General features: G+C 38.3%; 1 protein-coding gene across 1 annotated transcript in view; it reads right to left on the reverse strand.

Annotated features, from left to right (window-relative positions):
* The window catches only part of TAPT1 (transmembrane anterior posterior transformation 1), a 64,772-nt gene that overhangs the window by 37,400 nt on the left and 10,093 nt on the right, over nucleotides 1-17,279 (reverse strand). The window contains 2 exon segments of the mRNA NM_001266589.1: nucleotides 3,359-3,477; nucleotides 14,565-14,695. Coding sequence (NP_001253518.1) covers nucleotides 3,359-3,477; nucleotides 14,565-14,695 — 250 coding nt within the window.

Genomic DNA, 17,279 nt, shown 5'->3' on the forward strand with positions numbered 1-17,279 from the left:
ATTTCATTTAAAATTTAAATGAAAATGTAAGTTTCATTTAAACTCCTATCATTTAAAACTGCTGAAACTGTTATATAATTTTAACTGCATTTCATGTTTTTTATGCATGTAAGTATTTATTAGTGATAGCATGAAATTAATTTTTCAGTTACTCCAAAGCAGAAATAGCAAGAAGTGTTTGCAGGGGAAATCTTCAATGGAGTCTTAAATGTAGTGTGTAACAGGCTGCCCTCTAGTGTCATTTTAGCTTAACTTTGAAAGTAGAAAACACCTTATTTTCAAATGCTACTCAAACAAATTTAGATTCAAAGTATTTCAAACTAATGTAAGAAAGCAATTACCTTATGTGCTACGAAAAAAAAAAATCTTAAAATATCTAAAACAGGTTAGAGGTAGGGATCATTAACCACTAGTAAAGTCAATACTGGAAGAGATAAGATTTCCCAGTTCCCTGCAACACCTTTTAATTTTCAGAACCAACACTTTAAGACCTTTTTTTTTTTTAAGAGACAGAATCTTGCTGTGTCACCCAGGATGGAATGCAGTGGTGCAATCACAGCTTACTGCAGCCTCGAATTCCTGGGCTTGAGGAATCCTCCCGCCTCAGCCTCCCAAGTAGCTGGGACTACACGTGTGTGCCATCACATCTGGCTAATTTTTTATTTTTTTGTAGACACAGGGTCTTGTTATGTTGCCCAGGCTAGTCTTAACTCCCAGCCTCAAGCTACCCTCCCACCTCGGCCTCCCAAAGTTCTGGGACGACAGGTGTGCACCACCGTGCTGGTCTAGAAAAGACTCAGAATTCTAACACTATTTTACATGCCCTGTTCTTCCATGTAACAGGGGCTATGCAGAAATGAACCTGAGTGCAGCACAGTTTTAGACACCTGTACAATATAACAAGGTGGAACTTCAAACAACTGTCCCCAAAGAGAGACCCTTGGGATCATTGGCAAATCACCACTCTTACTTAGTAGACCTCATATGTGTGCTAACCAATGCCCAAGGAAGGGAACGCTCCAGAAGGAATATAGTCATTAGCTTATCTATCATTTTAATGTTTTATCACATTGTGCCAACAGCCACTGAGCACATGACATGTCTTTAAAAGCCATCCACATAAAGATGGCTAGAACATGAACTTGTTGCACATTGTTGATCAAAGAATAACTAAAAAGTAATGTAGCTCATAATGTAGATGTGAAAAGTCCTACATAGTATTAGTTTATTTTCTTTCTTTACTTGAGACAGGGTCTCACTCCATCACCCAGGCTGGAGTGCAGTGGCATAATCATGGCTCACTGCAGCCTTGACTTCTCAGGGTCAAGTGATTCTCCAACCTCTCAGCCTCTGGGGCAGGTAGGACCACAGACATGTGCCACCATGTCTGGCTAATTTCTTAATTTTTTTGTAGAGACAAGGTCTTACTATGTTGCCCAGGCTGGTCTTGAACTCCTGGCCTCTAGCGATCCCCCTACTTTGGCCTCCCAAAGTGCTGAGATTACAGGCATGAGCCACCACATCCAGCAGTATTAGTAATTTTCTATCATGTGTTTCACCTGACTTTATCTAAATTTCCACGTGTCTATTCGCTTTATGCAGTTCCAAATAAAGATGTATATTTAGTAATGTTTTATTAGATTGTATTTTGGTCTTCTGAAAATGAACTAAAATGCCATGATGTTATGAAGCTCCCAATAGTGACAAAAGAAAATAGTTTATTGTGGTTAGGTTTTGTTAGTATTAATGTACTATGCTACAAATGCCTTTTAAAAAGTTTGTTAATAATAAGGCCTTCTTAAAATTTCTCCTAAAAGAAAAAAGGATGTACTAGAAATAACTTAAATGACTAAATTTCTAAAACTACCTTCCCATTTGATTAACTTGTGACTAATAAAATATGTCACACTAATTCACTGTTATCCTGGAAGGCAAGTAAGTTACAGAATATAGCATGTAACAATGACAGGAGCTGAAGTTTTATAATTGTTTTACTCCATGTAATCTTGAAAAACAAGAATTTTTAATCCTTTTATAATGTGATCATCATCATAATTATTCCAATTTATAATGTGAGGAATTTCTATCAAAACTGACTAAGTCTTATTTTTAAAAAGACCATATGTGTTACCAAATATCAAGTATACGCTCATTTACTACTTTAAAAAAGAATCTTTCATGGTTTTAGTCTTTTTAAAAAAACCATATAATTGTGTATATCAACCACTAATTTTTAACTCAATTGCTATGGTTAAAATATTTTATTAATTATATATTTTATACACCATGGAACAGTCACCATAGTTCAATGAAGCCTCACAAATTATTGTTCATTTTAGCATTTTAGAATTTTCACAGAATGAAATGTATTCAGAAAACTGATGCATGTCAGAAACGTAACTTTGACATTTATGATAAGAACTAAATGAAAACGCTGTAAAGAGGGACCATACACAGAATGGAGACACACTGGTATAACTATACAAAGAAAGAAAACCGTAAAAGCCAAACTTGCTTTTAACCTCAAGACCAATAAAGCATTAAGCTTCATGTAAGCTTAACACCTTCACCTTACTATTCTTAGTTTTGGTAGAGAAGAAAAAGAAGAAAATTGATTATCTGTTCTGGTCTACTGTGATCCAGGTACTATGCTGGGTATTTTTTTTACATCTTCCAATCTTTGTGGTAAAAGATGCTGAGCTCTCAATAGCTCCTTTTTGCTGATGGGGAAGCACACTTAGAGGAGTCAGGCAGTTGTGCACAGCTCACAAAACAGTCAATGTCGGGTCAGGCTATCTGATCCTCCCCATGGGACAGTGGCCTTCCAGAGTTCTTCTACTCTCACAAATCAGTCTCATCTATAACCAGTAACTAAGGCTCCACAGACCATTACAACAATGATTCTCAAATGAAATGGAGGAACCCTTGTAGTAAGAGCTCCTGAGGAGATTCCTTTCCCACTCCAGCCTAGAACCCTGTCCTTTCTACACATGATGCCTACGAGGCCCAAGGACTTCGGGGAAATAAAGGCCCTGGTGACTTAGGAACGTGGTAAGTAGGTCTTTGACTTTCATTCCCAGGTCCTTTCTACACTGCTACAAAGCCTCCAGCATTAACATTATTTTACTGGCTAAAGCAAAGTTTCGGTTCAAAACAATTCTGGAAAAAAATAAGTATATAAAAAGTATAATATTATATAAACATATTATATAATATCCATTAAAAAGGTAAACAGTGTACACAAGAAGGGCCAAAGTGTGGATGAAACTGTATGAATTATTCTTACTTTGCAACTACTACAAGTATTAAAAATAAAGAAATACTATACATTTACAATAGTTAATGATCTTAAACTTACCTTAAGCCATAGCAAGGCAAAGTGAGGAGCCTGAATAGTGCCAGGAAAACTCTTAAAGGAAGCAGGGTGAACACATACAAAAACGCATCCAGGCACAGAAAGATTCCAAAAACCATCAGCTGAATTTTAAGGAGAGAAGAAAAAAAAGTATTTTAAAAATACTTGTAAATGAAAATTTCAAACAATCAGAATTTCTAAACATTGTAAAAAATTAATTTCTTAAAACTTAGCCCTGGGAATAACAAATTAATAGTTCTACTCTTCAAAGAATGAGTCTGTGCTTCCTGCAGAGCCTTTGGTTTACGACTCACAGAAGAAATTACTCAAAAACAAGTTTTCCTTGACCATAGTTAATGGCACATAATCTGATGTGTCTTTCTGAGTACTTCCTCAAGCTCTAAAGATATTATGGAAAATCTTTATTCCTCATAATTTTGCTATTCCTATTTATTAAGGTGCTTTGTTGATGGGAAAGACTGGAATATATATTGAGTTACAACATTGTTTATGTTAAAAACATGCAAACTGATCACTAAGTTTAACACAATTTCAAGTGCACTGAAACTTGCTGCACTCAGAAGGCCTTATTCTTAATTCCAGGACCAGCCTTTTAGCGTTTATATTTCTCCTTCTTTCTTGAGTACTTGTCATACCCTTTCTTTTTGTGGTAACATTAGACACTCTTACTTGTTAAGTTTAGGACTATACTACACAGAAAGAGGGTGAAGTCTTTTGAGGACTTGGCCAAGTAGCCACCCCTAGTGGTGACTTTCTGTATGTCGCAATTATGGTATGATACACATGCCCGAGCCACAGCACTCCATGTATCTTTAGTCAATAAATTGCTCTACCTCCACAGATTGAAATTCACAGTTACAGACTGAACTGTGTCCCCTATCAAGTTCCTAAGTTGGTACCTCAGAATGTAACCGTGCTTGGACATGGGGTCTTTAAAGAGGTAATTTAAGTTTAGGTCTTTAGGGTGGACCCTAATCCAATATGACTGGAGTCCTTATAAAAGAGGAAATTTGGACACAGGCACAGAGGAGAGATATGAAGACCGAGGGGGAAGGCAGCCATCTGCAAGTCAAGAAGAGGCCTCAGAAGAAACTACCCCACTGACACTTGATCGCAGACTTCCAGCTTCCAGAACTGCAAGATAATAAATGTCTGTTGTTTAAACCACCTAGTATATGGTACTGTGTTATGGCAGCCCTAGCAAACGAATTCACATGTCTTTAAATCGAAGAGTACATTTTATTAATTTTGGATAAAAATGTCTCAAAAATATGCTACACATATTTTTGCCAGATTTCTTAATCTGAATATATAGGCCCTTTTTTTGTTTTCCACAATTTAGACTCATTATGAACAGCAATGAAAATATGATGCTAAACCCCTAAATCACGTGCTGGTAGATTAACATAAGAGTCCCAGTGTTGCATGTTTTCTTGTCTTACACACAAAGCAGTGCAGTAGGAGGTTGAGCAAGGTCCATGTAGATAGAGTTTGTGGTCTTTTTCTATTACTCTCCTGTCACTGAGAAGCCTTTCCCTCCTTGTGAGTGGACTGCTGGTTCAGTACTGAGGGCAGAAGCTGCCAGAAACCCGATGTCCCCAGAAGGAGAGTTTGTGATCCACTAAAAAGTTGCAACTCAGTCTGAAAATCAGGTCCCAGATAGGCAGCCAGGTTGAAATTTAGTTCCCTCCTAGGCAGCTTCCAAGGCACTGAAGACAGTTCAGCTCAAACTGACTACAGAAAGCTTTGCAGAAGAGTATACGAGTGGGAACACACTGGAAAGTTCTTTGTGCAAAACTGAATTAAAAGTACTGAGTTACAAACTGCAGGCATACAATTTTAAAATATTTTCTAAAATTCATTCTCAGCAGTGATTTATCAAAATGTACATGTTTCAAAATAATCTCATGCTTAATAATCTTCAGGTACCTCTTTAAATAAAAAGAGTTATAAGTGAAAACAATCAAAGGACAGAAACGTTCACCAGGCTCTCTGTCTCTGAGAGATCTTGTCTGGAAGGACTTTAGAAGCCTTCTACAGGTTCTGGGCAATGCAACCGGGCACTGGCCAGGTGCTGGCTCCGCCTGTGCATGGCCGCAGTCCAGTACCACCCACACTCTGCAGTGAGACAAGGAGTTGGCACAGGTTCTTGAGTGGTGGAGGCAGAGCCAGAACTTCACTCAGTCTGCAGAAAACTGAAGCACTATTTCCACTAATGACACTTTCATTCATCCTTCTGGCCTCACTCACCACTGGATTTACCATTATACATATTTCAAAATAAAGTTTAGCCTAAGTTTTTAACATCTGAACTTTAATGCTAAGGAAATTACAAAATGAAAATTATCCTATGACATTGTAAGTGAACAAAATATTCACTTGTGAAAACTTCTGCCACCTGCTCTTATCATATTTATTTTGAACCTAATAGAACTGCAACTTAGCATCTGAAAAATACCTGCCTCAAGAGAAATAAATCAATAAAAACGCCAGCCTCTTTCTGTGGGGAATGAAGCAGGGTTTCTTTACCTTTTAAAAAATCTATGCTTCCCTTTATGACAAAAATCTCCTGCTCTTCTTTTAGTACCATTTGAAATTTCAAAATAAATAATATGTTATGGCTAAAATGAAAGCAGCATAATGATTTTGCAATATGCCTCCTTGAATTACACTAACCATCTTCTGGAAATTCTGAATACTATCTCCTCCACCACAACCACCAAATACCACCTGCTAGTCAAGGATCGCTGGTCTAGAGTGTTACAAAGTAGGAGTAAAGAGGCTTAGTCTCACTTTTATAAAGCTCGTGCTAAAGCTCTGGGTCTACTTCTGTAAAAGCAGAGACCATATCTTGCTTAATACTGCACTGGGAGGAAAGACATCTTCTCCAGGGAATTCACGACCCAGTGAGCTTGACACAAACCACACAGTAAGTGCTAGATGAACGATGTGCTCTGGAAACACAGGTGAAGAGCTTAGGTCTGTAAAGTGTGTGTATTTGGGGGTAGGGGAGAGTGGCATGAACACCACAGGGAAGGAGGTGCAAGAGATAGCAGAGATGTCCCACAGAGGAGAGAAGATGGGCACTAGATTTTGCCAGGAAGTAAAGAGGGCAGAATTCCAAACCCAGGGAAGAGCATGCACAGGTACAATGTGAGTAGCCACCTAGCAGTGAGGTTAGGCTATAATCATTATGCAAGAGGCATGAAAATCACGTTTAGCTCATTGTTAAGGAGCTCAAATTTTTATTCTTAGGTTCCAAGGCATCCTTGCCTTTTGATTGTTTTCACTTATAGCTCTTTTATTTTAAAGAGGTACCTGAAGGTAATTAGATTATTTTGAAACATGTACATTTGGATAAATCTCTGCTGAGAATGAATACATTCTCAATAAACCCACATGTAGGGATCAATTATCACCAGAATGTCAAGGGGAACAGGGTATCAATAAGAAAACTATAAATGACTGACTTTGAAAGCAATTACTGCAGATTCAAGGTTATCCCTACAATAAAATCATTTTAATCATCTGAATTAAAAAATTCATGCCCCAGAAAGTCTATACTCTAGGAGATGGCCAAAAAAGGGATTATCATGAGCCAGGTTCTCTTATGATAGGCAAGCTATGTAAGCATATGTAGCCATGGAAAACAAATCAATTGAAGATTTTAATTTGTAGGACTATGCACATAGAATGATCCTGAGACTTTCTTGTTTCTCTTATTTCCAATCCATGTTGAATAGTGTTATATTTTAAGCATGTGACCCACATTAACTTAATCCTCACAACAACCCACCAGGCAGGAACTATTACTTGGTATTTTGCTTGCTACAGACAGGGCTTAGCCAGGGCTGTGGTGCTCCTGCTGAGAGGCTGGAATGATGCAGCAAGGCAGGAGTGCCCTCAGGGTTCAAGGCAAGACTGAGTGTCACCTAAGGAACAGAGGTCTTAGCTGCTGCTCTAGGCTCTGATCCTATACCTTCTATCTAGGATCAGATCGAGGGAGCGGTCAGCATGCAGCACCACAGCAGGCTGCAGCGAGCAGAGAGGACAGTACGGAAGGAGAAGAGCCATCAGTGTGAATGACCACAGCAGCCTGATACAGGACAATGAAAGACAGAGAAGAGAAATTTAAGACTGTTTCCAAAGCTGAAATGAGAGAAATAAGTGACTGATTCACAAAGATAAACATGGCCCCATGGTGCCAAGTTCAAAAATTATCTTTTAAATACATCAATAAATGCGGTAGAAGCCTAAAGGCTTTGCTGGCTTGTCTTAGAACTATCTGACGGGTCTCACATGCCGAACCTCCCCTGAAAAAATTAAGAATGGTAGGACAGTTGCAGAAAGAACGTGGAAGCTATGGTCACCACCACCACAAGCAGGGTGTGACAAGCCTCAGAGAGAAGGGGAGAAGCACCAGCCAAGGCTGCTGAGATTTGAGACATGTGGATCCCTACTGGCTTTCCTGCTTCTCAGCAGCCACACGGGGGGTACATCTGCGCAAGGGTGTGTCACCAGCAAGAGCTGCATCATGAGAAGAATTTAGAGGGATGATTCTCTAAACATGTTTTCATGAAATTAGAAACTGACTAGGATGCCCAAGAAAACACTGCCACAAATATGGGTCTGAGTAAGTACTCTCTATTAGTTTTACAGTGAAATCCCAGGACTGTTTTACTGAAATAAAGGGGAAACAATAGTCATTATTAATGTTTTCTTAACATATACCTCACACTGACATAAAACAAAAAGGCTTTATATGACATTTTAAGTCCATTCATTTGAAATGAACTTTTGGATTATTTTTTTCCTAAATGCTAACCCCGCCACGACCTTCAAAAAGGCAAAACTAAGTTATTCAACTAGACATTTAAATCTTTCCATCTGCCCTCACCATTCCTCATAGGCAAACTCATTCAATGAATCATGCACTATCAGACCTCTTGACATGACCTAAGTCCAACCTTCTAATCATAGAAGAAAGTAAAACCTAAGAGAGATTTGATGCCTTGATCAGGCCTCAGCTATTACAAACACACTCAAGAAGCTAAGGTTGTTGATGCTTGATTACAAATAATTCCCCTGTATGTCAGTAACCCTTCTCCCTTTCAACAATAATAGTTTATGCCTAGTAATAACAATATATCAATACTTACACCTTCAATCTGACAAATTTAAAGCTTATAAAAATTTGCCACATTGGTAAGAAAACTAAGGGGTTCTATTTAAGTCTAAGCAGTTGAATTTAATTTTTAGAAAAATGTGTTAAATAGCTATAATGTACAAGGCATGGTAACAATGAAATAATGAATGGCCAAAAGCACAGAATTACAAGGTAAAGAAAAGTCAACAGAATATTTTCATTTTAGTTTAACCAGATATGCAAACTTACATGAACACATATAAACACGAAAAAGAATATTGCTGAAAGGTTTCATGATAATCCACAACATACATCTGACATATTTAACACAAGAAATAAATACCATGAGAGGGGAATAAATAAATCAAATGAAGATTTTAATCTGTATAATTAAATTATGTAATTGTAGAATTAAATTAGAATTTTAATTGTAGAATTATATTATATATTAACTATATTCATGGAAGGATCTTGAGCTCTCCCTGCTTGTCTCACTTCCAGTCCATGTTGAATATGACTATACTAATTTTCCAGAAAGAAAGCTCTGAGGGACGGCTAACCCAATAACCATTGTCAGTTCTTTTCCGTTTGTTGGAAAAGCATAATAATCACTGTCCTAGCCTCCTCTGCAGCTGGGGATGGCTATGTAGCTCAGTTTGCACAATAAGACAGAAGTGGAAGTATTCCAGGCCACGTCTGGGAAATCTTTCAATTCTTTATAAAAGGCATAGTCAAAAAGGTGGCAATGCCCACCCCATTTCTTTCTGTTTATAATGCAGATGTAATGCTGAGGTTGCAGCTGTCATCCTTCTACTAGAAGACAACAAGCAAGAAGACCCAAAGCCAATTTGCCAAGGATGGCAAAGTAGAAAGATGAAAAGGACTTGGGTCCATGACAGCGTCATTAATCTCCTGCAACAACTGAGACCTCTTTTTTTCTAGACTTGTTGAAAAAAATAGTTTCCTACTTGTTTAAATCACTGTTAACCACCTTTTCTGTTCTATACAGCTAAAAGCATTGCTAAGAAACACATATTTAACAGTCTCCTTCCACAGACTCGACTCTCCAGCCTGACCATTCAACATAACTGGATCTAGTCTATCTCTTTTTTCGAGACAGGGTCTCGCTCTGTTGCCCAGGCTGGAGTACAGTTGCATGATCTTAGCTCAGAGCAACCTCTGCCTCTGGGGCTCAAGCGATCCTTCTGCCTCAGTCTCTCAAGTAGCTAGGACTACAGGTGCATGCTACCACTCCTGGCTATTTTTTGTAGAGACAGCGTTTTGCCACATTGCCTAGGTTGGCCAGTCTATCTTTCTTTCCAGCATGTGTCAGTGGTTTCCTGTCCACACCTAACAATTTTCCACCTCTGGATCTTCCTAGCATACCCATCCCATCCTACAAAGCCTATACAACAAAATCTCCCTCTTTTTCCTTCCTAGATCCTCGTCCCAGGCCTGTTGTTTAAGCACACTTACCCTTCTCTAAATTCTTCACATTTTATTTATACTATTTAAAAGCACTTGTCACTTTGTATCCTGTATTATAATAACTTATGGATCTGATATCTCCTAAGCTAGGTGTGAGTCTTGTTTATCTCTGTATTCTGTATCACAAGAGTGCCTTCTTGGAACATAGGAAGTACTCAAAACATAGATGCAGTAAATTAATAATTAAGTGTGTAAGTCATCTTTACCTTTCTAAATTAGAATTTAAACATATCTGGGAATTTTAGAAGATCCTATAATGGGTATTTCTTTACTATTTACTGTAGCTTTAGATTCACAAAGATGACAAAATTAGTCCTTAGACAAGAGACAATTTTGACCTGACACTTGGGAAACTGTTCCCAGGGGACTAGGGGACCTAAATGGAGAGCATATGCTATTAGCACATACCTCCACCAAACAATGGTGGAAGGAGAGATCTGTCTGGAAGTCAATGTAGAACTGCCACAGTGGGGTGGGCAAAGGAATTGGAGCTTTAATAGTATATATGCATCTTGTAAGGCTGTTGAAGGGACTGAACACAAACACATGTAAAGTGCCTAGGACAGTACCTAGCACCTAATTCTTACATAACAAACATTATTTATTATTCATACAGAAACAGATACAAGTGGTGGGATGTAAGTGTCTAAGTCAAGGTGGGGTGTGGGACAGTGAGAAATCACTCACCATGAATTTCCTCTTTAGGAAACTGATGCTCCCTGCCCCCGATTTCACCAAGCCTCTGGTTAAAGCACCCTGTTTCTGTTATAATTGTAGGTTTCATGCATGTGCCCACCGAGGCCAGACTCTACAGGGCTTGGAAGAAAATGGTAGTGTGTTATCATCTCTCATGGCCATTGGTTATGTCCTTCATGAAAGAGATCAGCTTTACTCCCAGACAGCCTGGGTAAAAGGAAAGAGGAAAGAAGACAGCTTTCCCTAGATATTTTTTCTGCCTATGGTCAGCAACACAAGAGGGCCAAGAGTCAGAAAATCACGCCCCTTGCAGGGTTAGTAAAGTCAAGTTTAGTGGCAAGCAAAGCAGGGAGATTAAAAGTATAATGTGAGATAAAACTGGGACCCAGGGAAATCCTAAAAACCACACCTCTCCCAATCACCTCCTGCTGAGCACATCCCAAAGATGAAAGCTATCCCTACTGCAAAGAAAAATATTACATCCACCAGAATGTAATCGGGAACAAGAAACCTTTAAATTCCTCTCACTCTAGCAGAGTAGTGCATTCCCCCTGAATGGCTGATGTGAAGGTTGTGAAAAATTTTACATGCTTACCATATAATTAATATATAGATGAGGCAACTTAGGCACAGAATGATTAAGTGAATTGCTCAAGGACTCACAGCTAATCAATTGTGAAGCCAAGATTCAGAGTTAGGCAGTCCAGCTTTAGAGATGATCCCCTTAAACACTTTGCTATCTTGCCTCTCAATTTAGAATGCACAGAAAGTATAGTTTAATCTGCTTGGTTGTATAAAAAAGAATAATAAAGTTCCCAAAGTAGACTACATAAATAGCAGAAGATCTGGTATATAGAACCCAAGGGGTTGTGGGGTCAGGGGAGGGCATTTATGGTGGAAGAGAAGAAATGTCTCCCAAAGCCAATAAAACACTCCAAAATTATGTACTCCTACATTAAAATAAGAAGTTTAAGAGTGAAAATCATGTGCTAACAATTGGAGATACTATTTAAAATATATAAGCAATTCATTTTTACTAAATGTCAAGTATAAAGTATTTATCCAATGACAATGTAATACAAAAATTGGAGGATTTTTTTTTCACATTAGTAAACAGGTTTGATAAGAGATATTAAGTTGACTTTTCTCTTTATCTTAAAATATAAAAATTAATTACATGTTTTATGGTGTTTACAACCTTTGTAGAAGCAAAGTGCTCTTTAATTTTCAAGTTTCTCTTCCTGAAAAGGTTAGGTGAAAATATCATAGCATTTATCGAAAACAAGAAAAAATATGAGTAAGGTATTATATATTAGAATAGACAATGTAAACAAAAACAGCCAATAAAAAATAATTTAGGTTATCTTGCATATCTAGATAGGCTCTCAACTCATACTAAAAACTTTACGTGAAATCCTATTTATAAAAAATAAAGGCCTTAAAGATATCAGAGTGACTTCATGTGGTTATGAGAGATATTTAAGCCTGGAATTAAACTGAAACCTAAATTTGCTTTCCTTTACATCCCGCTTGGTTTTAGAAGTTAAGAAAAAATGCTCCAAACAGAAAACCATGACTTTTTTTGTACATTTAGGCTACAAAGCTTCTTAAGTATTGTTCTAAGAGACTACATCAAATTTTCCCAAACAGGCCTAAAGCCTCTTTCAGGGAAAACAAAAATCATTAGAAAATTAGCGAGACTCCGTCTCAAAAAAAAAAAAAAAAGAAAATTATTACAATTGTGTATTAGCAGTGTTAATGCAACTTTTCTGACATTATACATTTACATTCATACAAATGGAACCAAAGTTTCATGAAACAATACTCTTAGCATAGGTAATGTTCTCTGATAATTCTTCTATTCTCTTAAAAAAAAAAAATTCTGATGGCAACTTATACTGATTACTTGATTCATTAGTAGTTCTACAGTGGACCACAATTTAAAATCACTGGTTTATACTTTAGTCTCATCAAGACATAAGTATAAGGCTATTTTCTCCAGAAGACAATTTATATTCCTAATTACAAACATGAAATGCTTATAAGTTTCTGTGAGAAATCTACCCCAAAACATTGCTTGTTATTTGAGTTGCCTTAAGAGAAAGAAAGAAGGAAGCGTGAAACAAGCCTGTCTCTGCTGAGGTAACAGAATCAGGAGTGGATGCTGCCACTGTTCATTAGTTTTGCCACAAGAGGGGTAATAAAAGGGGTCAGACAGACACCAACCCACTTTGAAGCAGTCCCCTGGTTGTGTTCATCAAGTTTGGTGGGAGTTGCAGATTTAAATCCCTCTGTGTCCTCCCCAGAGAAAAATGGGAGTTCATAATTACTCAGACAGACAGGAAACAAATTCCCCCGTAGAGGGCTGAGGCCAGGTGGGCAAAAGCTGACAGTGGCTGGCACCGTCCTGTTCAAATACAGGCCTTGGCAGGTTGTCCCTCCCACTTCCCCTGCACTGTGTCCTCACACTTCCATCTCATGGCTTATTGCTGGAAAAAATCCGAAAAGCAAGCTAACGGTCTTTTAAGACACAAGAACTGGTTTAATCTTGTATTTTTTTCCAAGTAAAAGAAACATACGCCTACCCCACTCCTTTCTCCAAACAAAATCTTCGTTAAATCCCAATATATAAGACAGAGCTGTTGCTGCACTGGAGAGGAGTACTGCAGACAGCCCTGCCCACTCCTCCTCCCTCCTTATCTGTCAGTCCCTCAGGCTCCTCCACGGAACCCTAGTCCTCTAGATATGTAGGAATACAGTAATAGTTAAGCATATTTAATGATCCTCGCTAAAGGCAATCAAACCATTGCCATATTTGTTCTCTAATCTTTGCTTGCTCACCAGCTCTCTAAATCCCACCCTAATACAGAACTCCCTAAAACTTCAGCAAGTGATGCTTCACCAAGAACCTACATAAAGCAACATTTCTGAAACTGTCACTCTACATTTGGCTCTTTTTCTTCTATTAAACTGATAGACTGTCAGAAAGAGAACATCAGCCAAACCAGCTGGGTCCTTACTCCTCATTTGCCTGTAGTACCTCTTGTTATTACAGTGTACCAATAAATCCAGCCAACCAAACTCTTCTGATAGCCACTCCAACAGAAAGTATGATTCCAAAAAGATGACTGGACTATTACAAGATTTATGTTACCATAGAAGTATGACAACATGTTTCAATATAGCTGAAGCTTAATTATTTCTTCTTTTCTTTTAGCAAGCAATTTTGGAATTGCTTAGACTCACCAACTCTAGCATCACCTAGGGGAGAAGGGGCTGCTTTCCCATCCTATTTTACTGGTCTTGATAGGATAAGGCACAGACAAGGAATAAGACACATGAAGATGTAGTGCTGCTGTTACTACACTCACCCTGTAATGTGATGCTTCCTGTGACAAAGATAAAACAAACCATCTTTTTCTTTGAAGAGACTGTCCTGTATGTTTACAAACATGTGGGCTTTCTGAGAAACTGAAACCTTTAAAAAGGCTGAAATTAAATAATTTATTAAGCTGAATGGGGGAAAAAAAAACCTGTTTCTAGTAAAACAGAACTGAAGGGAACTAAAAGGGTACAGAAGTAGAGATTAATTCCTTACAAAAGTTATTTTGATGTAGCACACAATGATAATGATAGGCAGAAAAGTTCAGATTTTGATAGATCTATTAATATCATTGGGTCTTACACTGAAAAATGTAACTTTAAAGCTTCTTCCTATAAGGAAATTTCTACTCCCCCAATAACATTATTTCAATTATTTAAAAAACCCAACTCTAGCTGTTCACCATTTTTTTTTTCATAATTAATACTTTGACATAACTTTCAACATGATGTCTGGTAATGAAGAAAAAATAGTACCTTTTCCAATTCTCTTGGTATTCGCAAACAAGTGTATACTCTTTCTCTTCTTTCTGTATACTTGGCCTCATTATGTTCAAGGAAGTACCCTCTTGTTAGTTCAGCACTGAGGAACCTCAACAATGAAAGCTCTACAGAAAAGAAAATGACAGAAAACAAAAAGAACAGTATTTATCAAGGAACTTCCAAGCTAGCTGGGGCCATAGGTAATACACATATAAAACAAAGAGACCAAAATAAATGTTATCTATAATTCTATGTCTAGAACTGAACAACTACACACAACGATCAGCAAGTATTTTCGAGAAAAGTATTCTTCTGTGTGGTATAAACCGACAATGCCACAGGAATATCTAAGGGAATAATTACTAAGGGCTAGAATAGTCAAGAAAGTATTTTTCAAGAGCTCAGTCTTGGTTCTTACAGGTGATACAGCACCTGGACTGACAGAGATGGAGGGAAAATCAGTAGCTGTCAAGAATATATAAAACAGAGCAATATATTGAGTTGAAAGGGAGCCAAGTCACACAACAGGCACCACTTTAGTCCAAGAACCACCCTGGGTGAACTACATGGATACCAGTGCCCCAGCTCCTTTCTTAGTTCAGCCTCAGAAATCCTGCACAAATGTCTAAATAATGCCATTTTCCTACATGAACTTACCAACATGACACTCACAATAGTTACGCAAAGTGCAACCTCAACTAGATCAGAAAAACTTCCCCTTCCTTGGATCTTTCCATTCACCCATGTTTTTCCTCTGTTCCTCTAAAGCAAACTACTCCATAGTCATCTCATCTCAGATGAGGAAAACAAGGTCAAAGGAAATTATTTATATACTTTCCACTCACTGCAATTGGAAGCTTGAGGTGAGAAGTGAAGGCTCTGGATACTCGACCCCACCTCTTCTCAGTGCATTACACTTCCCTGACAGCCCATCCCCTCAATGACCCTCAGCACCCCTTACTTCATCTACACCTTCCTACGTTTACTCTGCAGGAGGTAAACTCTCTTCCAGAACGCAGGTTACCAAAAGGTTTCCAACTGTCCACTGTTCTCTTCGCTCTGAGCTGGCCTTGTCCTTTTTACCAAATGTGGTCTTAATGTTACCTCCAAAAAATGACAAGGGAGGAAGGTTGATTTCATTTATGCAGATCTACTTAAGGAGTTGCACCTTCTAGGAGTACTATGATCTAAAGCCTACCTGTGAGGCGGAAAGAGTTTATATTAAAAAAAATCCTTGGCTGGGCGTGGTGGCTCATGCTTGTAATCCCAACACTTTGGGAGGCCGAGGCGGGAGGATCACAAGGTCAGGAGTTCAAGACCAGCCCGGCCAACACAGTGAAACCTGTCTCTAACCAGCCAACCCTGCAGCTTCCCCGTCCCTCCGTGCCACCTAAATCTGATTCATTGGTGCTCTTCTCTCTTGAATGGCTAAAAGTACAAAAAAAATTAGCTGGATGTGCTGGCGGGGCGCCTGTAGTCCCAGCTACTTGGGAGGCTGAGGCAGGAGAATTGCTTGAACCCAGGAGGCGAAGGTTGCAGTAAGCTGAGATCACACCACTGTACTCCAGCCTAGGTGACACAGCGGGACTGTGTCTCAAAAAAAAAAAAAAAAATATATATATATATATATATATCTCCATCCTTAAAAGCCCTTGGAAAGACTTAGAAGCCAACTTGACCATGGTTCTAAACAACAGGTCTACAACAGCTTACCTCATCCAGCATTAAAACAGATCACTAGTTCTTTGAGTATTATGTCAAGTGGCTTGCTTATGTTAGGGTTTATTCCATATATATGTGTACGTACACACATACACACACTTCTTTAAATACCAGATTCATAATCTTTTTGGGGAGTCTGTGTTACCATGAAGAGTACATTTACAGTTGAAGTCATGTGGGTTAAGTGTACGCAATATGTGAACTGTATATATTAACGGATGTTTGGATTTAAAGGACTTAGTCTAACCAAATCCACGTAGAGTAGAACTTCTGGTTAGGAACTTTCTAATATGTTCTACGCTGGCTAGAACCAGAACAAGATCTGCTCTTTCAAGGTGAGAAAAAGAAAGCCTTTTGAGTTGCAAACAAAAACAGCCAAGACTAATGAAAGATAAATCATACTCAGTTCAGTTTTCCAATCAGGAAAAAGAGTATGTTTTGATTAGTATCTACAAATACCAGTTCTTTCATGTAAAAATCGAGAAGCAACAGGACTTTCAGAAAGCAGAGGAGATTGCACATACATAATTTTTCACTGAACTTAGTGAACTCTGAACTTTGAACTCCAGAGGCCACTTCACCACACTCTACGGACAGCAGCCAACCCTGCAGCTTCCCCGTCCCTCCGTGCCACCTAAATCTGATTCATTGGTGCTCTTCTCTCTTGAATGGCTAATTTTTTTCATCTAAGTCTCTTTGGTAGCCCTTCTTCCTCTACCTGATCCTTAAGTGTCTGCTGGTTCAGTGCTCTATTCACTGCAGTAAAATGTCAGCCATCCTTTAAGGCTAGCATTCTCCAATATGTCCTCATCATTCTTTCTGGTATTTATTCCCTATACCTACTTTGTTTCCTATACATGTTTTGTTTCCTATAGATTTCGAACTAGAATTAAAACCATCATCAAAATTCTAAAGTCATCACATCTACAGCTCTTATCATATTTCCAACAGCCTCCTCTACCTGGATATCCCATAGATACCGAAATC

The sequence above is a fragment of the Macaca mulatta genome, chromosome 5 (assembly GCF_049350105.2).
Source record: "Macaca mulatta isolate MMU2019108-1 chromosome 5, T2T-MMU8v2.0, whole genome shotgun sequence".
In the NCBI taxonomy this organism is placed as follows: domain Eukaryota; kingdom Metazoa; phylum Chordata; class Mammalia; order Primates; family Cercopithecidae; genus Macaca; species Macaca mulatta.